The sequence below is a fragment of the Cherax quadricarinatus genome, chromosome 18 (genome assembly GCF_038502225.1).
Source record: "Cherax quadricarinatus isolate ZL_2023a chromosome 18, ASM3850222v1, whole genome shotgun sequence".
Classification (NCBI taxonomy): Eukaryota; Metazoa; Arthropoda; class Malacostraca; order Decapoda; family Parastacidae; genus Cherax; species Cherax quadricarinatus.
In genome coordinates, this window is record NC_091309.1 from 43,099,924 (window position 1) to 43,124,741 (window position 24,818).

Genomic DNA, 24,818 nt, shown 5'->3' on the forward strand with positions numbered 1-24,818 from the left:
AAGGAAGACACGGTGCTGTGGCTGACATCCTTGTCTATGTCAGATATGAGGATGAGGAACAAGATGGGAGCGAGTACTGTGCCTTGTGGAACAGAGCTTTTCCCCGTGCCTGCCTCAGACTACTACTCTCTGTGTTCTGTTAGTGAGGAAATTATAGATCCATCGACCGACTTTTCCTGTTATTCCTTTAGCACGCATTTTGTGTACTCACTCCTATCCAATTAAAGCCAAACTAGTCCACGGCCATATCATTGCTACCTACGCTACCTTCATCGGCACTAAACCGCTGTTCAGCAGCAAGAACAGCAATAACAGTGGTGACAGCGGAGTCAACGGCATCGTGTGCCTACTCAGGGTGGAGGGGTCGATGCCAGTCAACATCATCCGTCGTCATCCAATGCACCTGCTGGCCTAAAGAGTTATCTGTTACTCCCAGCGTCTTGACTGGGCCTGAGATAGATCTTCGTCCTAGATTTTTCCCACAAAATCTGGACATAGGCGTCACGGCGTCATCTCTAGCCTTAGTAGTAACGTGTTCACCTCATCACCGTCTCTACAGTCCTTCAACACCCTCCAGCGCCATTCTCCTGCCTCCTACAGCGTCCCTACGCCCTTTTCAGCTACAAGAAGTAGAGGCGAGGTCGTTTAGTGTGTTGGCTTCGTGTGGCTCCACGCGTGACAAAGAGGCAGCTCTGGGGTTGGTTGATACCCTAGTCAGCTTGTAAACACACCAGCCCTCTCTACAGCCTTCTCTGCTACGCAACTACGTCCATCTCGCCGTCCATGTGTGTTGTGTTCTACCCAGTTTCCTCCAAGAAGTTCTACCTGGCTTAACCACGTGGGAACCCAGTTGGCTTAGCCCCTAAGCCAGCTTAGTTCAGCCCCCACGCCGTCTACAGCAGCTTGTGACTCATCATTGTGTCTACAACTACTCAGCGTCTACGTATCTCCAGCCAGTGCAGTTTTTTTTTTTTGTTGCCCAGCTAAATTTTTTTTCTTTCCCTTGCTGTTACATTCCCAGTTCATCACCAGTTTTGTTTTTCCCCAGTGAATTGTTACAGTAAAACCTCCTCGCACCAGTTCATAGTTTCACCTAAGTTTGTTTTTTAGCACGTTCGAGTAGTGCAGTAAATGTTTTGTTCTCTGTGTGCTGAAGCCGCAGTCAGTCAGCGCTCCCAGACATGCTTGCCAGTGTAAACAAACCATGCACAGCTGTGGATCACGCTGAGTTAGCCACATTTCTCTCATATCTTATACCTCCACAGAGCAACCCCAGTCTTTCCTGTTCTTCCCAAGTCCATTCTGATAATTTTTCCTACGTCATTGAAGCTCCATAGCAGTATACAAATGCTACGAGGCATGTAGTGTTACTAGAGCATCAGTGAAAGTTTCAGGACCTGCAGCACCCAGTACCTTCGTCCATCTCCTGCACTCAAAGTTAAGTAAACAGTGACTTACCTAGCATTTCCTAATATTTTGTGACATTATTTAACTGTCCTGCACCAATACAGTTACAGTTACTGAAGCCATACTTCAGTAAATTGTTCAGTTTGTCATCAGTGCACATTTTTGCCACTTACCTACAGCTTCTTAAATTTTGTACATTTAGTTTGCACTCCTACATTTTAAATTCCAGTATTTTATTCTGCATCTTGCACCTCAGTTATTGATTTAAATTGTTCAGTGTTAACCATTTATACAATTTACCTCACATACAGTTTGCAAGTAATTCCTGTGTGCTGTTATTTTGTTAGTTGCACCTGCAAGTTAGCCACAGATTGTTTTGTTTGTTAGTATGTTTTTTTTTTCTTTTGTAAGTGTAATCTTCAAGTACATAGGTATTAGTTTATTCTACCTGCAGTGATACAATCTGTGCCTAGCCCATTACACTTTTCTCCTGTTTCCCCATTTATTTGCTCTACATATATTCTATGTTTTATCTGTGAATATTTACCAATGTGCATTGCATTTTGCTATTTTGTATACCCAAGTCATTGAGTGTATTTTTGGGAACCTGCTTATTTACCATTAATTACCAAAATTACTTGTGAAGTTCATTAATTTTGACCTAGAGATTGTGAAACTTTTGTTTTTGCCAGTGTACACCCTGCTAACACCAGTTAACCTTTGCCCCATTCTTGAATTTAATAATTTCCATTTTTATTAATTTTATTTTGTGTGCAATATACCATTTTTTGATACAGTGTATTTTTTTTCTGTGATTTTTGGCACTATCCCATACTCTGATATCCTTGCTGTGCCAACTTCCCTTTGTGCAAGTGAATTACCTTTTTTTTGCATTCCAATTTGCAACTGCCAGCACCTGCAATCTTTTTAAACTGTGCTTGCAGCACAGTTTAGTGTTGTGTAGTACCTGATTTATTTTAAATTTTGTGCAATTTTTGCTACAAGTGTTTACAGTTCAACTCCTTTTCATAAATTTTGTTGCCAGTCTCCTGGTGAAATTATTGACCACCCTTAGCTTCATTTTGTGCACTTCCCTGTAGTTCATTCTTATTTTGTGTTTCAGAGTGTACCACTATTTCTTTTTGTTGTTGTTTTGCTCAAATTATTTCCATCACTAAGCAATTTACCTAGTACCGTGGTGCTGTGTTCTCTCAGACTCTGTGTTGAATTGTAGCCAGTGCATACCATTTCTTGCTCTGACCTGTTTACCCTCTTCGTGACCTACTTGCGTTTGAGCAATTGACGTCATGACTAAGACACGCAGTGGCCGTACCATTAGTCCAGATTCTGCTGATGCTAGCAATGGTGCCTCAGCCAGCGTGAACACGCGGCAGGGCATCGAAGCCCCCGTGACAGTTGGTCAACTTGTGGCTCAAGTCTTGACCACCAGTGGACCGGCTAATCGTCCATACCCGACCCTTCTTTTTGACGGTCGTTCAAATAGGTTAGAGCCATGGCTGCAGTCAGTCGAGACGACTGTTAAGGCCCTATTTGATAGTCCCACGGACGCACAGTATATTCGTGCTGCTGTTGCAGCAGTGGATCTCACCCAGGATGATATAGGTGCCTTTGTGCAGCTCAATCGCGTTTGTGAGATTCAGTCTTGGGACGAGCTTAAGGAGGAATTTAGGAGTTATTTTCGGCGTAGTCGCCAACGCCATTACATTGAGATCATTACCAGTGTCTTGGCCGAATGTCAATACCGGCACGAAAGCCCCCTGGCTTGCATTTGCCGGTTTGAGCAAGCCGCCAAAGATTTTACTGATGCCATCAGCTCCACTAAGTGGGTGAATGGTGACGACTGTATTAAAGCTGAAGACATCATCCCCATGCTGGCTGTAGGCATCATGTGGAGGGATGCCCCCCATAACCTCCGGGGTGCCATTGATGCGCTAGGACTCGGCCCTCAGCACGACGTCCTGGGTGCATATGATGCCATTGATGCGATCAAGCCGCCTGCCGAGCAAGGCAAGGTTTGTCGCTTTGCGGATGATCCTATACCCATCCTTCCAGCGCCGTCCACAGTGACCCCGAAGGCGCAGCCGGAAGTCACTTTTGCCGCTGCTGTCAGACAGCAGCCCACAAAGTTTCTAACCCCAGTCCCACTAACACTCGCCCAAGTAAAAATATTGACCACAGTAACAACAGTCCGTCTCATACAAAAAAGCAGTCATCGACTTCCTGGACCAAGGCAAAATGTCGCCAGCAAACACCACCTCCAACCTCACCTGCTAAGCGCATAGTGACTTGTTTCAACTGTGGCAAACGCGGGCACTACCGATCGGAGTGTTAAAAACCTAAGTCCCCGCAAAGTAACTGTCACCGTCCCCATGCTCAGTATCAAAGTAACCGTCACCGCCCCCATGCTCAGTATCAAAGTAACATTCACCGTCCCCATGCTCAGTCTCGCGAGGGAGTCTGTATGTACCACAATACTTCCAGTCATACCTCCAATGAGTGTAACAAGCTGCGAAGTATGCTGTCAGCTGAGTGGAGCAAGCAGTCGTCGCGCAATGTACGTGCTAGTAGAAGCCCTTCCACTAGTTTGGGGGAAGAGGCATGTCCGAGAAACCAGCGAAAGACATAGTAACCCTGTAGGAGTCGCTGTATTCCATCCCTGTCCGCAATGCGTTCACCGCCCTGGGCAGTGATACGCTTGCCGACAGTGAGGAAACAGAGTGTCTTGACGTTGTTGCCGAGACTCGTACCGTACCTTGCACGTCGAGCCTCGTCAACAAGCGTCGAGCCTCAAGCAGCTGTGACTCCGGGGATTTCGTCGGCCTGTCATGCCTTCATGTTCAGTATGACAACCCGTGTGGACCACTCATCGAGTCCACTGTCCACCATAAGCCTGTCCAGCTTTTCCTAGATACAGATTCGGTGGTTAACATTGTCCGCTCCACTCTTTTCCGAGACATTGGCCTTCACGCGGCCATGTTGACAGAGCCGTCTGTCATTCAGACCTTGAGAGGAGTCTCAGGTAATCCGCTGATGGTTCGTGGTCGTACAACGTTAGAATTTGCGGTCCAGGGTCACAAGCTGTACGCAAAATTCTTAGTCATAGATAGTATTGTTTTCCCTGGTGATCTGCTCATAGGGTTCAAAACCATGGCAGACCTTAGGATCCGCTTAGATCCAGCTGAGTGGAAAGCAGAATTCAATGGAGTGGATGTGCCCTTCTGGGGCATGCGCTTAGGATCCACTATGTGCTACTCTGTCTCAGAGTATGCACAGTGCCTGGAATCGTTGGAAACCGGTCGGTTCCGTAGCACATTCTCCGCGGGGTCGGTCTCTTGTCCTGATCGACCTCGTAGTAGAGCTCGTTGCCCGTCACCTCCTGGCCATCAGCGCTTAGTTACCAGTGAAACCCAGTCTGGGGTCGCCCAGTCTAACCTTCACTCTAACTCTGATGCTGTTGTAGAGAACAGCAGTTGTCAAGCCGCAGTATTCCTGTCGGCAGGCGACTGTCTGACTCGTGTCATGACATCAGTGAGCAGAGTTACTGCCTGTACAAAGTATGACGTCACTTTGTCAGCTAACTCGCTCACTCCTGTTACGGTGTACATGAGCAGAGCTTTTGAAGGAGACCATGTGCTGGTTGACAACGACACGTGCCAAGTCAAGAGCCTCTCCCTTGAACCATCCTTGCACACAGTGCAACGTGGTAAGTTGCAAGTCCTTGTTGTCAACATGCACAGTCGAGAATTTCCCCTGCGGAAGAATACCTCACTTGTCGACCTTGTCAGATTCCCTCTCCCGGTGAGAGTGGAGGGTGAAGCCCCAGCTGACTTCCTCGTGAGTGCAGTTATCCCAGGCGAGTCTGCTGCTGACTCTTCCAACACCCGGCCAGTGCAGGAAGATGATCTAGCTTTGACAGACTATCCTGAAGAGGTCCCAAAACTTCTCCAGGTTCTCAATCGTGCACGTTCTGCAGTCGAACTAGATGGTGAGTCGATGGGTTTGACCCCACTGATCTCTCACCGTATTCCACTTGACAAAGGTACTAAACCCATTTATGTACCTGCGTATCACCTGCCACATGCGCAAAGAGTCTTCGCCGAAGAACTCATTACACAGATGCTCCGTGATGGAGTTATTGAGGAGTCCACTTCCCCGTGGAATGCTCCCCTTATTCTGGTCCCCAAGAAAGATGGAACCTGGCGCCCTGTTATCGATTACAGGAAACTGAATGCATGTACGATCCCAGACTGCTTTCCGTTGCCAGTTCTGAACGACCTGTTGCAGAACATCGGCGATAATAAGGTCTTCTCAACTCTTGACCTTCTTCAAGGGCTCTGGCAGATCCCCCTCGATGATGAGAGCAAAGAGTTGACAGCTTTCTCTACGCCAACTGGTCATCACCAGTTCAGGAGGATGCCCTTCGGCTTGCGCGGAAGCCCAATCACGTTTAGTCGTTTGATGACGACAATTTTCCGTACCCTCCTAGGTGGCACACTCATGGTCTACCTAGATGATCTCATAGTCATGTCGCAAGATGTCCCGTCACATCTCGAGAAACTTGACAGGGTATTGGACAGGCTAGCTCAGGCAAACCTTAAGGTAAAGCTCTCTAAATGTCATTTCCTCCGGAAGGAAATAAAATTTCTGGGTCACGTAGTGACTCAGGATGGCATAAAGATGGACGAGTCTAAAATCTCGGCCGTGCAGAAATTCCCCAGACCCATGACGGCAGATGCAGTCCGGTCCTTCATAGGCCTGGCGGGTTTCTACCGCACCTTTATCGCAGGTTTCTCCACCATTGCTGTGCCCCTGACACGCTTACTCAAGAAGGATGCCCCTTTTGAGTAGACGTGTGATCAGGAACGAGCTCTTGTCACTCTTAAGAACAAGTTAACATCAGCCCCAACCCTTAGATTCCCTGATTTCACCAAGGCATTTACCTTGACGGCTGATGCCAGCAAAGTTGGCATAGGTGCAGTCTTGTCACAAGAATCTAATGGTAAGCAACAGCCTATTGCCTATGCTAGCCGTGTCCTTACTAAAGCGGAAGTCAATTATTCAGTGACAGAGCTAGAAGCTATAGCCATTGTATGGGCCCTGAGTCATTTTCAGGATATCATCTATCATTATCCTATCAAGATTTACACAGATCATCTACCCTTATTGGCCCTTTTTGCGAATAAGAACCTCTCGGGAAAGCATGCTCGGTGGTCGCTCACGTTCAATGACTACAACCCTGAAATTTGCTATGTCCCAGGGAAGCAAAATGTTGTAGCTGATGCCCTGTCGAGGCATCTAGCATTCGTGAGTATCAGCAACTCGTTCTCTGTTGAGGATCTCGAGAGAGCCCAACGACTGGACCCTGTGTGGTCTCCAGTCCTTCGTTTCCTGACCAAGGAGGACGTTGACTTACAGGTCAAGTCTCCCGTTCCACTGAAGGATTTGGTTGTCAACCAAGGAGTACTGTGCCGTGTTGCACAGCTGGTGGACCCCGGCAGAACCATATACCAACTGGAGATACCGGAGTCCATGATACCAGCTACTCTTAGGTTGATCCACGATGTCCCAGGTGTAGCGCACCCCGGGAAGGACCGCAGTATCAAACAGGCACGAATGAAATATTTCTGGCCTAAGATGGCAGTGGACATTGCCAAGCATGTACACCAGTGTGTTGTTTGCCTACAGCACAAGGGTACCATTACAGGTCCTAACCCCATTCTGAAGTATCCCATTACAAAGGAGCCCTGGGAGAGAACTTCTGTCGACCTGTTGACGAACTTCTCGACCTCGGGGACGGGAAATAAGCACCTGCTTGTAATGGTAGATAACTTGACGTGTTACAGTGAATTAGTACCCATTCCTGATAAAACTGCCGAAACGGTCGCTAGTGCTTTCCGTGAGCATGTTGTCCTTCGTCATACTTGCCCACGTGTCTTTCTGTCAGACAATGGGTCTGAGTTTATAAATGGCATAATGCAGGATCTTTGCTCCAGATTTAACATTCACCAAGCGCCAGTAGCTCCACGCCACCCTGCGAGTAATGGTCTTGCTGAACATACAAATCGCAAAGTCCTGGAGGTGCTCAGGGTAACCGTTAACCCAAGTTGTACTACATGGGATGAGGCTATCCCAGATGTTCAGTGTACATTAAATTCCTCCCTCAACAGCTCAATCGGTGAGACACCTCATTTTGCTTTGTATGGCTATGACAAGCGCTTACCATATGAAATTCTGTTTGCTCCACCTAGACCTACTTACGATACTGATAACCCCAGTGTAGTAAAGATGCGGACAACGCAGCTTGTCTTCCAGCGGGTACGAGAGAACCTTATGAAAGCTACTGATAGGTTCACATCTGAGCGCAATGCCTGCACCAAGGAAAGCAAAGTGGAACCAGGTTGCAAAGTTATGTTGCTCAACCCAGTGCAGACCCCAGGTATGTACAAACTTGTCCCAAAATTCGTGGGTCCTTACCGTGTCCTACGACAGCTCCGTGGTAATAAGTTCGAGGTGAGGGAGATTGCTACGGGAACTATTAAGGAAGCCCACCTTGATCACATGAAGTATGTGGACCATGTGCAGGCCGAAGCAGAGCTGGAGTCGCATGCGTTGCAAGCCACAATCAGACCAATGCTAGGGACAACCCGTCTATCCCTTCTCCCACTACTACTGTTACGGAAGACGGCCCAGTAAGGCTCCATACTTATGGCCTGCGACCCAGGAAAACAGTACATTTCTGTGACATTGACGTACCTACTGACTTGTCTGACTCCTACGCTAGTTATGCTAATTGTTTGCTTGCAGAAATGGGTATAAATGCGCACACATTGTATAGCTAGTCGATAATTAAGTCAGGGTGGACAACATCATGTAATTATGTAAATACTTTTAGAAGGGTACCCAGAGTGTAATGAATTCCATGGATATAGTATTATTGTAGGTATGTGCACTCAGTGTTTTTATATATATAAAAAAAAGAGCCTGTATTACGGTCAGGGCAGTGCTGCCCTCTGAGTCACATGTCACACCTTAGGAAATGCTACTGTCAGTCATTGTTTGCAGATGTGAGGGTGCAACAACGTTCGTAGACGAGTGGTCAACTGATGTTCAGACCTGCGGACAACCTGTATATAGAAGATTTTAGTTCCAGTGCTGACGTCTCTAGACTCTCTCCTCGATGAAACAGCGCGGGCAAACCAGTTTTCTCTTCCCCTGGATGGGAGAGTTTTTTTTTTTTGCCTGTTGCATTTTTATGTCCATTTTTGATTTACTAGTGAGCGAAAGCCAGTCCCTCTCTGGGGTAGCTAGTGTAAGTAATTCCTTTATACCTATGGGCCCACCAGTATTGTCGCGTCGGGACGACGCGAGGTGTGTGGCCAAGCAAATGTAGACAGCCTGTACTGTCAGAACACTCAGCCTAGCCGTCTGCTCTGACTAGTTCATATTTCGCGGCATTTAGGTGCTGCCCTCTGTAGGCTCACCCAGGTCAGTGGGAGGCTGAGCCCATTCGCTCTCACTCCTAGGCCGACCCTCTTGATAGACACAAGTGCTCCCCCTCCACGGACTGGCTTGCAGTCACTCCCTCACACTGCCCGTTGTGTACTTACTCATATCCAATTAAAGCCAAACTAGTCCACGGCCGTATCATTGCTACCTACGCTACCTTCATCGGCACTAAACTGCTGTTCAGCAGAAAGAACAGCAATAACAAGTACAAAGGTTTGCAACAAGGCTAGTCCCAGAGCTCAGGGGAATGTTGTACGAGGAAAGGTTGAAGGAAATCGGACTGATGACGCTGGAGGACAGAAGGGTCAGGGGAGACATGATAACGACATACAAGATACTGCAGGGAATAGACAAGGTGGACAGAGGTAGGATGTTCCAGAAAGGGGACACAGGAACAAGGGGTCACAACTGGAAGCTGAAGACTCAGACGAGTCACAGGGACGTTAGGAAGTATTTCTTCAGTCATAGAGTCGTCAGGAAGTGGAATAGCCTAGCAAGTGAAGTAGTGGAGGCAGGAACCATACATAGTTTTAAGAAGAGGTATGATAAAGCTCAGGAAGCAGAGAGAGAGAGGACCTAGTAGCAATCAGTGAAGAGGCAGGGCCAGGAGCTGAGTCTCGACCCCTGCAACCACAATTAGGTGAGTACAATTAGATGAATACACACACACACACACACACACACACATACACACACACACACACACACACACACACACACACACGCGCTCGCGCGCGCGCGCGCGCACGTCCTCCGCGGACTCGACCCCCGCAACCTCAACTAGGTGAGTACACACACACATTCACACACACACACACACGCATACACACACACACATACACACACACATACACACACACATACACACACACACATACACACACACGCATACACACACACACACACACACACACACACACACACACACACACACACACACACACACACACACACACACCCACCTATATATAGATATATATATATATATATATATATATATATATATATATATATATACTGAAAACGAGAACATTTGCACACAGGTTAGCAGAAAAATCGAAGAAGGTAACACAGTGGGAGAAATCAGAATAATTACAAATGACGACACTTTAGCTCCTAAAGTTGAGACCACAGCCCAAGCACTACGAAACAATCATCCAACCAGGGACACCATAGCCATTAACAACGACCCTGAGGAAGACCCAATCTCTGAACAATTAATTTTGCCAGAATCAGTAGTCTGTAAGGCGATTGTGTTATTTCCAGCAGGATCTGCAGGAGGTTACACTGGAATTCGACCTCAGCACCTCAAAGAGATGGTAAATCCAGTACTCGGTGCATCTGCATCAGTTCTTCTCACCAAGTTAACAACTTATGTTAACAACTGTCTGGCTGGGCGAATCCCTGAAGAAATTAACCTTTCGTTTTTGGAGCCTCACTGTGTACCTTGAAGAAGAAGGATGATAGGGGAATCAGATCCATTGCTGTTGATAACACTTTTTCGCCGTCTCGTTGCCAAAGCAGCAGTAAGAAACATTCGCCTAGAAGCTGCCAGTTTACTCCAGCCACACTAACTGGGCTTTGGGGTCTCTCAAGGCAGTGAAGCCGCAGCTCATGCGGCAAGGGCTGACCTCAGGGACCTACCAGAAGACAAGGCCGTAGTCAAATTTGATTTTAGAAATGCCTTCAATATGGTGAAGAGAGATGTAGTCTTGCCATTTGTTCGGGATCAGTTCCCCAGTCTTTTTCCCTTCATTTCAGCCGGCTACAGCAAATCCTCAATTCTTTTGTTTGGAGAACATGAAATTCTCTCATCAGAGATTGTTCAGCAGGGTGACCCACTCGCTCCACTTCTCTTCTGCTTGGCAGTAAGAAAACTAACGTCCAGCCTATGCATCGAGCTCAACATCTGGTACCTGGATGATGGCACTCTGGCAGGTACTGAAGAGTCCTTGTTAGAGTACCTACAACTGATGAAAACACAGGTAGAAGACTTGGGACTCATCGTCAATCCTTCCAAGTGTGAAATCATCACAGCGATCCAGGGAATAATCAATGCTGTGCGAAGAATCCTCCCCAGCACCGCTGGGTTACCAGGCAATCGACACTGTCCTCAAGGACAAACTGAATGACCTGATCAGAATGGAGGAGAGAATAAGCGATCTTGATGCCCATGATGATCTGTATCTCCTCACAAGGTGTCTTACTATTCCAAGACTCACTTACTTCCTAAGGTGTGCACCCTCTTTTGACAACCCAACACTCGACGAATATGATGCACACCTGAGATCAACCTTTAAGAAGGCGCTGAACCTGTCACTAGAGGATCAGCAATGGGATCAGGCAACCCACCCAGTGCGACTGGGAGGTATAGGGGTGCGCAAAGCAACGCATGTTGCTTTACCTGCTTTTCTGTCATCGTGTTTGGCTTCCAGTGCATTAGTCAAGAAGATTGTCCTGGAATGCTTGAGAGACGTGGTAGGAACTCATGTACCATACAGTGACAAGCACAGAAGATAACGTTAAGAAATGTTAAAGGGTATTAGTAGAATTTACATTATGGATATGTTAGCGGATAGGCATAGAAGTCCCATTTATGGTATATTAACAGCCACTGAGAAAATAGTAGACTATTGTAAGAAGAGATACCTCTGAGTACATGGGCAGAACATTCGAGTATCCCAGAGCAGGACATTTAAACGGACATAGAACACTATGTGTTACTTTCTTTCATTATTTGAAAAGGTCACACAGAATAACAGCTATTCATGTCTACAGTATATAACGACAAACTTTTCTCAAACATATGACATCCCCCCACTACCCATACGGGTAGTGGGGGGATGATGGTAGGTTGGGGATGGCACCGACCACTAACCCAGCCTAAGGGTAACGGTAGCCAGTGACACCTACGCTACTACTATAGGCCTGAGCTTGCTACCATCTGCAGCTCATAAGACTGCCATCCCCACGAGCCCCTTTGAGGCGGGGTAGATGGCAGACCAGAGGCCTAGCTTCTCCCTACGAGCCCCGTGAGGGCGGGGAATGTGGCTAGGCCTGGGGACACTTGGTCCCAAAGATGAGGAGGTACTTTTACCTCCTCGTATGGGAGACTAAAGTCTCGAGACACTCCCCAGATAGGGAGCCAAGGCCAGGTCACCACTACTTGGAAAAGACCCGGGCCGGGATAATACCGGCGAAAAAAAAAAAAAAAAAAAACCTCCGCTACTCTGAGACCTCTCTTCATGCTTTTGTTGCTTCTTTGCAACATTGCACAGCTCCTGATGACGCACTGAGAAGTGCGAAGGTACTTGAGCTAAAGATTTTTCACCCCCCGTGGCTTATCTTGCATATACATATATATATATATATATATATATATATATATATATATATATATATATATATATATATATATATATATATATATATATATATATATATATATATATATATATATATATATATATATATATATGTCGTGCCAAATAAGCAGAATTTGCGATCTTTGCTTAAATAGCAGCGTTCATCTTGCCATATAGGACAAGTGAAAATTTGTGTATGCAATAATTTCGCCAAAATCATCGCAAGTTCTGCCTATTCGGCATATATATATATATATATATATATATATATATATATATATATATATATATATATATATATATATATATATATATATATATATATATATATATATATATATATATATATATATATATATATATATATATATATATATATATATATATATATATATATATATATATATAAACGCAATAAGATCACAGTAAGCTGGTGATTTCAGAATCTGCAAAACAACCACTGTGAAAGAATAGAGAAATTCCATGTGCTTTCGTGACTACTCACATTATCAAGGAACTATGAAAGTAAAGCATCAAAGGAAGGTATACAAGGTGTCTACCCAACACATCACTATCACATCCCACAACAGTTAAACACCTGACGCGCGACTCATAAGAAAGGGAACACTGCAGCAAGCCCGCCTGCCCAACTGGACAGGTCCTTCACACAACCCACAAACTATTCTAACCAAGAAATAAGAAATTTTAAAAATTATTATTTGTCCAGTGTATTATTAAATTCTTCCCAAATTATATTAATTATAAATGGATCTAATTTATATAAACCAAAGGATATATTCATATTATTGTCAAAATTGCTTTTTATGAAACAAGATTCAATTATATTCCTGTCGACCATGGACTTGCTTGACACTACTTTCTCAACTTTTTGAAAATCAATTGGATGGTTAAAATCTCTTACATGAATAAATAGAGCATTGGAATCTTGTCCAGTTCTAATGCTATATTTATGTTGTTTTCATCTTAGTTCGAGATTTTTACCAGTTTGACCGTAATAAACTTGATCGCAAATTTTACAAGGAATCTTATAGACACATCCATCAGCATTTTGGGGGGAATTCTTTATCAAAGGTTTTTTTTACTGTATCAAGATTTTTGGATACAAATTTAATATTAAAAGTCTTGAGAAGAGAAGGCATATCAACCAAGTTTTCATGGTAAGGGAGAACCAACATATTTTTAGTTGAATAAGGCTGGTTGTCCCTTTTTGGATTGTAAAAAGAATTCCCCCCAAAATGCTGATGGATGTGTCCATAAGATTCCTTGAAAAATTTGCTATAAAGTTTATTACGGTTAAACTGGTAAAAATCTCAAACTAAGATTAAAACAACATAAATATAGCATTAGAACTGGACAAGATTCCAATGCTCTATTTATTCATGTAAGAGATTTTAACCATCCAATTGATTTTAAAAAAGTTGAGAAAGTAGAATCAAGCAAGTCCATGGTCGACAGGAATATAACTGAATCCTGTTTCATAAAAAGCAGCTAGGCCTGGGGACACTTGGTCCCAAAGATGAGGAGGTACTTTTACCTCCTCCCATGGGAGACTTAAGTCTCGAGACACTCCCCAGATAGGGAGCCAAGGCCAGGTCACCACTACTTGGAAAAGACCCTGGCCGGGAGAATACCGGCGAAAAAAAAAAAAAAAAAAAAACCAACGCTACTCTGAGACCTCTCTTCATGCTTTTGTTGCTTCTTTGCAACATTGCACAGCTCCTGATGACGCACTGAGAAGTGTGAAAGTACTTGAGCTAAGGATTTTCACCCCCCGTGGCTTCTCTTGCATATACATACATATATATATATATATATATATATATATATATATATATATATATATATATATATATATATATATATATATATATATATATATATATATATATATATATATATATATATATATATATATATGTCGTGCCAAATAAGCAGAATTTGCGATCTTGGCTTAAATAGCAGCGTTCATCTTGCCATATAGGACAAGTGAAAATTTGTGTATGCAATAATTTCGCCAAAATCATCGCAAGTTCTGCCTATTCGGCATATATATATATATATATATATATATATATATATATATATATATATATATATATATATATATATATATATATATATATATATATATATATATATATATATATATATAAACGCAATAAGATCACAGTAAGCTGGTGATTTCAGAATCTGCAAAACAACCACTGTGAAAGAATAGAGAAATTCCATGTGCTTTCGTGACTACTCACATTATCAAGGAACTATGAAAGTAAAGCATCAAAGGAAGGTATACAAGGTGTCTACCCAACACATCACTATCACATCCCACAACAGTTAAACACCTGACGCGCGACTCATAAGAAAGGGAACACTGCAGCAAGCCCTCCGGCCCAACTGGACAGGTCCTTCACACAACCCACAAACAAACTATTCTAACCAAGAAATAAGAAATTTTAAAAATTATTATTTGTCCAGTGTATTATTAAATTCTTCCCAAATTATATTAATTATAAATGGATCTAATTTATATAAACCAAAGGATATATTCATATTATTGTCAAAATTGCTTTTTATGAAACAAGATTCAATTATATTCCTGTCGACCATGGACTTGCTTGACACTACTTTCTCAACTTTTTGAAAATCAATTGGATGGTTAAAATCTCTTACATGAATAAATAGAGCATTGGAATCTTGTCCAGTTCTAATGCTATATTTATGTTGTTTTAATCTTAGTTCGAGATTTTTACCAGTTTGACCGTAATAAACTTGATCGCAAATTTTACAAGGAATCTTATAGACACATCCATCAGCATTTTGGGGGGAATTCTTTATCAAAGGTTTTTTTTACTGTATCAAGATTTTTGGATACAAATTTAATATTAAAAGTCTTGAGAAGAGAAGGCATATCAACCAAGTTTTCATGGTAAGGGAGAACCAACATATTTTTAGTTGAATAAGGCTGGTTGTCCCTTTTTGGATTGTAAAAAGAATTCCCCCCAAAATGCTGATGGATGTGTCCATAAGATTCCTTGAAAAATTTGCTATAAAGTTTATTACGGTTAAACTGGTAAAAATCTCAAACTAAGATTAAAACAACATAAATATAGCATTAGAACTGGACAAGATTCCAATGCTCTATTTATTCATGTAAGAGATTTTAACCATCCAATTGATTTTAAAAAAGTTGAGAAAGTAGAATCAAGCAAGTCCATGGTCGACAGGAATATAACTGAATCCTGTTTCATAAAAAGCAGTTTTGATAATAAAATGAATATTTCCTTTGGTTTATATAAATTAGATCCATTTATAATTAATAGAATTATATATATATATATATATATATATATATATATATATATATATATATATATATATATATATATATATATATATGTCGTGCCGAATATGTAAAACTGGTCAATTAGCAAGAACTCATTTAAAATTAAGTCCTTTCTAAAATTTTCTCTTATCCGTTTAAAGATATATTTTTTTCATTAATGTTAATGTAAAAAATTTTAATTTTGCTCCAAAAGAATCTTAGAAAAGTTACCTAACCTTGTTATAAAAAGAAATTTTTTTTTAGCCTAGCCCAACCAAATGTATTTTAGATTTGTTTACAATAATTTAAAATTAAACAAACACATTGAAATATATTTTTTTCGTTATCGTCATAATGATTTTGGCGAAATTATTGCATACACAAATTTTCGCTTGTGTTATATGGCAAGATGAGCGTTGCTATTTAAGCCAAGATCGCAAGTTCTGCCTATTCGGCACGACATATATATATATATATATATATATATATATATATATATATATATATATATATATATATATATATATATATATATATATATATATATAATGTGTTGCCGATTAGATAAAACTGGTGAATTTGCAAGAACTCATTTAAAATTAAGTCGTTTCTAAAATTTTCTCTTCTACGTTTAAAGACATATTTTTTCATTTATGTTAAAGTAAAAATTAATAATTTTGTATCAAAAGCACCTTAGAAAACTTACCTAACCTTATTATAACAAGCGCAATTTAATTTAGCCTAATTCAACTAAATATCTTTAGATAAGTGTACAATAATTTAATAATAAACAAACACAATGAAATATATATTTCTCGTTAGGTTCAGAATAATTTTTGCGAAATTTTTACATACACAAATTTTCCCTTTCCTTATTCGACATGAAGAGCTTTGTTATTTAAACCAAAATCGCAAGTTTTACCTATTCGGAACAACATTATATATATATATATATATATATATATATATATATATATATATATATATATATATATATATATATATATATATATATATATATATATATATATATATATATATATATATATATATATATATATATATATATATATATATATATATATATATATATATATATATATATATATATATATATATATATATATATATATATATTTAAATATATATATATATATATATATATATATATATATATATATATATATATATATATATATATATATATATATATATATATATATATATATATATATATATATATATATATATATATATATATATATATATATAAATATATATATATATATATATATATATATATATATATATATATATATATATATATATATATATATATATATATATATATATATATATATATATGTCGTGCCGAATAGGCAGAACTTGCGATCTTGGCTTAACTAGCAACGCTCATCTTGCAATATTGGACAATCGAATATTTGTGTATGCAATAATTTCGCCAAAATCATTCTGTACCTGACAAAAAAAAAATATATTTCACTGTGTTTGTTTTGTATTAAATTATTGTAAAAAAATCTGAAATATATTTAGTTGGGTTTGGCTAAAATAAATTCTCTTTATAATAAGGTTAGGTAAGTTTTCTAAGATTCGTTTTGAGCAAAATTAAAATTTTTTACATTAACATTAATGAAAAAAAAATATATTTTTTAACGTTTAAGAGATCGACACCATGGCTAACCCTTCTAGGGTAGGGTAGGTGCCTGAGCCCGAGCCTTTAGCTCATAAGACTGTCATTCCCATTAGTCCCCTTGGGGCGGGGATGGCAGACCAGAGTGGCCTAGCTTGTGGCTAGGCCTGGGGACAGTTGGTCCCAAAGATGAGGAGGTACTTGTGCCTCCTCCCATGGGAGACTTAGGTCTCAGACACTCCCTAAAGAGGGAGCCAAGGCCGGGCCACCACTTGGAAAAGGCCCGGGCCGGGAGAATACCGGCGAATCTTTAATAATAATAAATAATAATAATAATAATAACGTTTAAGAGAAAATTTTAGAAAGGACTTAATTTTAAATGAGTTGTTGCTAATTGACCAGTTTTACGTATTCGGCACGACATATATATATATATATATATATATATAAATATATATATATATATATATATATATATATATATATATATATATATATATATATATATATATGTATATTTATATATATAAATATATATATATATATGTATATTTATATATATAAATATATATATATATATATGTATATATATATATATATATATATATATATATATATATATATATATATATATATATATATATATGTGTGTGTGTATATATATACGTGATACATGTATGTGATACATACCTGTCAGTAGTTGTCTTGTTGTCCATGGTGAAGCTTTCTTATGTTTAATGTTAGTTGTGCCTTGGATAGTGATGGTGGTTATTTAAGTGTGGTGGTGGTGGATTTTTGTTTTGGATGGTGGTTTTGTAAGTGGTTCTAGGTTTCGATGTGTTGTGATATTGGTTATGCAAGTTTGATGGTGGAGATAGTTGTGCTGGTGTGCAATTGCGCTGGTCGTGGCTCTGCAGGTGTGCAGTGGTCGTTGCCCTGCAGGTGTGACAATGTTATTAGTTTTGCAGTTGATACTGAGTCTTAGCAGGTTTGATGAATGGTGATTTTGGTGGTGTTGTGATTATACAGGTGTTGTGATGGTAGCTCTGGAACTGTGGTGGTGGTAGTAGCGACTCTGCACATGTGATGGCGGTGATGGTGGCTCTGCAGCTGTGGTGGCAGTGGCTGCTGTGTGACATACAGGTATTGCGCACGTTGAGCTGGGTGATGAAGCAAGAGTAGGTGTGTGGAAGGAGTGTTAACAGAAGTGTCAGAAGCAATGTTGGAGCAGGGAAGTATCAACAGTAACCGGGTGGTGACGGGAAATGTCAACAGCAGCAGACAAACGGAAAAATTTCAATTATAAAAATGTGAGTGATGGAAATGTGTTCAGCAGCAGTGAGGTGGAGGTGCAGCGTCAAGCATCAGCAACAACATCCGCACACAACAAATATTTTCCTCACACTGAACAAGTTTATCAAGGAAGATGTGGAGGGAAGAGGGGGGAGGGTTTATATGGTTAGGAGGGGACTGGAGGGAAGGATGGGGTAAGAGTAGTGGGGGGTAAGTTTGGGAAGGAAAGAGAAATTATTAGAAAAGTAGGAATGTTTTCTAAATAAATGGATGAATATGTTTATGGAATATTTTACTAAAAGGATGAAAAAGAAGAAATGTAACATCACTGGAACCTTAATACTTGGCAACACTCCTTCATTAATCATCCACAGTGTTGTCAGTTGCTGCTGGCAGAACTTTGGTATAATTCGACGCAATATAACATAATGTTGAATAAAAATTTGTTTTTATTTATTAGTAGCATTAGGGTGCATTTTTTAAGTTAATTGGAACGAAGTTGAAGATCATGATGGCGAATGGAGAGGTAGAAACGACGAAGAAGAAAGAGACTCGTTTGGAAACTGTTGTGGAATTATTGAACGCATTCTCTGTCTACCTTATGAATGTGAGTGGACTATTGGGAACGTCACGACGAAAGACGCAAAGGAAGAGAAGGGTGAGTTGACATCCCTTGAAACCCCAATGAAGACCATCGAGAACGTCACTACGAGCTCTGCCAGTGAAAGTAAGAACATTGTTTAATTTAGGGACAGTCAGGTGAAATTTACTAATAGGTTTTTTTTTTGTTTTAGGGAGAGGAAGAGGAGGCAGAGGGTATGTTTTCCTGCTGCTGGGATTGGAGATATTGTTAGCCGTCTGGATGATATCGTGAATGGTAATGTCTCAGTGCAGGAGGCAACGATGTTGGCAGACATAGGAGTTAAGACCTGATTAGTAGGCATAGAACAGCAAAGAGAGAGAATTAGGAAGAAGGGTGGGAACCCTGTGATATGTGGCATTTTGCCCAGGAGAGGAATTGGAAATGAATGGCTGTCCAGGGCAATTGGTATCAATTGCTGGCTGGACAAACACTGTATGGAAAATGCAATAGCATTCATAGATGACTGCGACCTCTTCTATGGCAGAAATGACATGTATGCCAGAGATGGGGTTCACTTATCTAGGTTTGGGGTGGGGGCACTGGCAACTGCAGTGGAATGAGCTGTTAGATTTTTAAACTAGAAATACATAGTGGTATGGGTTTTTGTGGAAAAACAGTGTATTCTGAGTGCAGCGATAGTGTGAATTTTAAGGTTCCAGTTATAGGCATAAAGAGGCAGAGTAATTGGTGAATATAGGAAAGCAGGTGACATTAAGTGACAAGGAGAATAACGGGAATAATGGAGGAACAGAAATCTGCAGGAAAAAAAAAGAGAAGGGAGGGTTTCTGAAAATATACTAATAGTCGTAGTGCGGGAAATAAGATGGATGAATTGAGATTAGTTGCAAGTGCAGGTAACATTGATGTTTTTGGCATAACTGAGACGCAGTTTAATATGAGAAATAGGGACATGCCTGCTGAATGTCACATTCAGGGTTTTAAAATGTTCCAAGTAGACAGAAGTATCGGAAGGGGAGTGGGTTGACACACTATGTCTGTGATCGTTTAAATTGTTGCATAAATATGGGTATAAAGTCTGAAACACATACTGAGTCTGATTGGGTAGAATTTTCAGAGGGGCACGAAAAATTGATTTTAGGCGTGATATACCGTCCCCCATACTTGGATAGAGACCAAGGAAGACTACTGTGGGATGAAATTGTTAGGGGCCACATGGTTCAATAAGGTTATAATTCTAGGGGACTTTAACTTTAGTCAGATTAACTAAAATTTTTTTTGACTGGGAATTAAAATCTAACAACTTTTTAGAAGTAGTTCAGGATTGTTTTTTGAAGCAATTTCTGACAGAGCGTACAAGAGGAAATAACCCGCTGGACTTGGATTTGGCTAAAAAGGAATTCCTTGTTAATAATTTAGAAATTTCAGAGGGCCTTGGTACAAGCGACCACAAATCAGTTACCTCTAGCATTGAATGGAAGTATGATAGTAGGGATAACTCAGTAACAGTCAAAGATTTTCGCTTAGCAGACTACACTGGGCTTAAAAGGCACTTATTATCTGTTGACTGGGGCAGCTATCCATATGAGAGTTTTCTAAACACTATATATGCTGCCCAAAGAACGTTTATCCCATATAAAGAAATTAGATCGAATAGAAATGACCCAAAATGGATGAATAATAGGCTCAAATATCTTTTAGGGCAGAAGAACGGAATTTACAAAACAGTAGGTTGGAAAATATTATGTTGGGTAATGGGAACAAGTCCATTATCTAAGTGCTGGGGGTAATGACACTGGGAAGGACAGGAGACAGGAGCTGCTGGATAAGTAAAGGTCAGCCATAGAAGTAGTCAGGTCTATGGGAGGGATCCCAGTCATATGTAACATCTTGCCTAGAAGGGGAGTGGGCAATGAATGGATGTCTAGACAGATACTGCAAGGAACTTGCAACCCCATTCATTGACAACTGGGACAAATTCTATGGCAAACATGATATGAATGCAAGGGATGGGGTTCATCTCTCTGCGGATGGAGTGGTTGCATTAACCAATTCGATTGAGGGGGTAATTGAGGACTTGTCTAGGTCTTTACACTGATAGATTATAGGGGTATGGGTGTTTGTGAGAAATAATCAGGCTGCAGTATTAGGGTTGAATATAGCAGGTATTACTTGGATACCTCAGGGATATGTTTAAAAGACAATATTCAAAATAAAGTTGCTAGTAAAGGCAAATCAATTGATCAACAAAGACGGATAGTAGAGGGCAACGAGTGACTAGCTCCCTTAAGGTTTACTATACAAATAGTAGGAGTCTAAGAAATAAGAAAGATGAGCTAAGATTACTTGCAAGTGCAGGCAATATAAATATTATTGGTATAACAGAGACCTGGTTCAATGTGAAAGATAGAGACATGCCTTCTGAATGCAACATACAGGAATTTAAACTATTCCACACTAATAGGGTCAACAGGAAGGGTGGTGGAGTGGCGATGTATGTCAGTGATAATTTAAATTGTCTTAGATTAGAAACATCGAAGACATACTCTCTTTGGCTTCAGTTTCTCGAGGGTCGTGGCAAATTAATTTTGGGTGTGATTAATAGGCCCCCAAACTTGATAGGGAGTGCAGTAAGCTGTTATGGAACGAAATTCATAAGGCATCTAGATATGAAAATGATGCGTTAATAGGAGATTTTAACTCTAGATAAATTGATTGGAACAATTTGACAGGAAATCTTGAGACTAGTGTCTTTCTTGATGCTGCTCAGGATTGCTTTTTAGAACAGTTTGTGAGAGAACCAACTAGAGGAAACAATCTACTTGACTTGTTTCTTGCCAACAAAGAATCACTAATAAATAATCTTGAGGTTAATGATGAGCTTGGGGAAAGCGATCACAAATCACTTAGATTCAATATATCATGGAATTACCCAGATGACTGCAATCAAATCGCTGTCCCAGACTTTCACTTGGCCGATTTCATGGGACTGGGAAATTAATTGGGTGGGCTAAATTGGGTTGTCCTGACTATGGGTCAGGTAGGAGATCTTGGTTGCCAATACGACGTTTTTCAGAGCATAGTTCTAGCTGCCCAGACAACTTTTGTTCTGAGTAGGGAAATTAGATCGAACAAAAATAATCCCAAATGGATGAACAATAGATTAAAACGTATCATTGGTCAAAATAGAGGCATACATAGGCGTATCAAAAGAGGGATGGGCAGTTAAGAAATCAATATATTCAATTAATGAGAGAAATCAAAAGAAAGGAATAAGAAAAGCAAAAAGGGATTATAAGGCTAAGGTCGCAAGGGATTCAAAGACTAACCCAAAAGGGTTCTTTCAGGCATACAGAAGTAAGATTAGGGACAAGACAGGCCATCTTAAAAGTAACTCAGGTCAGATCACTGACAGTGATAAGGCTATGTGTGAAATTTTCAATATCTACTTCTCAGTTTTTATTCAGGAAAATACTAGCGAAATTCCTGAAATAATAGATTATGTAGAACAGGATGTTAATAAACTATGCACGGTTGTTAAAACCTAACAAATTCCCAGGCCCTGATGAACTGTTTGCAAGAGTGTTAAAGGAATGTAAAGAGAAATTTAGCATAACTTAGGCTAATCTTTTCAACTTAACACTACAAGACTGGCATAGTGCCTGATAAGTGGAAAATGGCAAATGCAATACCTATTTACAAGGTAGGTGACAGGTCCTTAGCTTCGAACTATAGACCAATAATCCTTACCTCCATAGTGGTAGAATTTATGGAATCAATAATTGCCGAAACAATTCGTAGCCATCTTGATAGACATAAATTGATTAATGAATCTCAACACGGTTTTACGAAGGGGCGTTCCTGTCTTAAAAATTTACTAACTTTTTTTACTAAGGTGTTTGAGGATGTAGCTCATGGTAATGAATATGATATTGTGTATGTGGACTTCAATAAGGCTTTCGATAGAGTTCCACATCAGATGCTATTGAGTAAACTTAAGGCACATGGAATAGGAGGAGAATTTTTTTCCTGGGTAGACGCAAACTGACAAATAGACAGCAGAGACTTTGAATAAATGGGGAGAAATCAGGATGGGGCACGTCACAAGCGGTGTTTTGCAGAGGTCAGTGTTGGGCCCGTTGTTGTTCACAATTTACATAACGACATAAATGAGGGAATAAATAGTAACATAAGCAAATTTGCTGATGACACCAAAATGGGCCGTCCAATTCATTTTAATGAGGGCACTAGAGCACTCCAGGATGATTTGAATAGACTGATGCAATGGTCGGAGAAGTGGCAGATGTAGTTTAATATAGGCAAATGCAAAGTTCTAAATGTTGGACAGAAAAATAACCATGCCGCATATAAACTAAATAATGTTTATTTAGGATTTAGGAGTTCTGGTTAGCAGTAATCTGAAACCAAGACAACAGTGCATAAGTGTTCGCAATAAAACTAACAGAATCCTTGGCTTCAAATCAAGAAGTATAAATAATAGAAGTCCTCAGGGTATTCTGCTCTAAGCTACATCAATCACCAGCAAAGATTTATATGAGCTTGGGGAAATAGATGGCAAGTAACATTTGCACCTGAGAAAACGCAAATGATGATGGTCTCTAGGCACCATGATGGTAATGCTGGTGTAGTAGTGAGGATGATTGGGAGGGTGTTGGCACCTGGGGAAGAAGTTGATATCCTTGGGGTGAAATTTGACTCCAAACTGACCATGAAGAACCATGTTGTAAATCTTGCAAACAAGGCAGCCAGGAAGCTTACAGCACTTCGCCCTATCTCGCATCAGCTTGACAGTAGGGGTTGCAAGATTCTGTACAAGGCACAAGTAAGCTCACACCTTGAGTATGCTCCACTTTCTTGGTTTGCCTGCCCCCTCTCATCTGCGACTGCTTGACAGAGTAGAGAACAGAGCAAGACGTCTCATCTCTTGCCTGGACCAATCCTGGATAGATCTGTCATTTCAGCAGAGCCTTCAACACAGGAGGGATGTGGGTGACCTTACTGTTATGTACAAGGCCAATATTGTCAAAGTACCACACTTGGATCCACTTCGAGGACAGTGTGAAACGAGCTTTTATGCCACAAGACGGGCAGAAAGCAGCAACTTCACTCTGGCTGTACCCTTCTCCAGAACATCACTCCATCTGAGATCATATATACCCAGGATGACTCGAGTATCGAACACATTCGTAGAGCATAATGATGTGAGCGAGATAAAGTCAGTTGATCAAATGAAAATGCTGGCCCACAGATGGCTCCAACTTCATCCTGTTCTCTACTTGTATGTCTCATAATAATAAAAATGCTTTCAAATGAGCTGACGTAGGTAACAGCTCTTAGCTTGTCAATAAAGTTAGGAATCCTTAACCTGTAAATAGCTTGTCAATAAAGGTAGTGATCCTTAACCTAGTCAAACCCTGTGTAAGAAAAAAATAAAAAGAGAGAGAGAGGAGATGATGAACCAGCAAGGCTGGACCTCATATTCACCTTGATCAGTTCAGACATAGGGGATATAACACATGAATGGTCCCTAAGCACTAGAGATTACGTGGTCTTCAGTTTCAAATACATATAGCTAACAATGGAAAGTGAAGAAATAAGAGAAGTATGGGA

General features: G+C 40.5%; 1 protein-coding gene across 4 annotated transcripts in view; it reads right to left on the reverse strand.

Moving 5' to 3' along the window:
• Positions 1-24,818, reverse strand: part of LOC128689503 (luciferin sulfotransferase) — a 438,093-nt gene that overhangs the window by 330,429 nt on the left and 82,846 nt on the right. Inside the window, exon 2 of one of the 4 annotated variants that reach the window (XM_070086452.1) lies at positions 17,984-18,229. The exons of the other annotated variants lie outside the window; for them this stretch is intronic. Within the exon in view, the coding sequence (XP_069942553.1) occupies positions 17,984-18,009 (26 nt within the window). The 5' untranslated portion in view covers positions 18,010-18,229. The remainder of the gene's footprint in view (positions 1-17,983; positions 18,230-24,818) is intronic. 4 annotated transcript variants of the gene reach the window in all.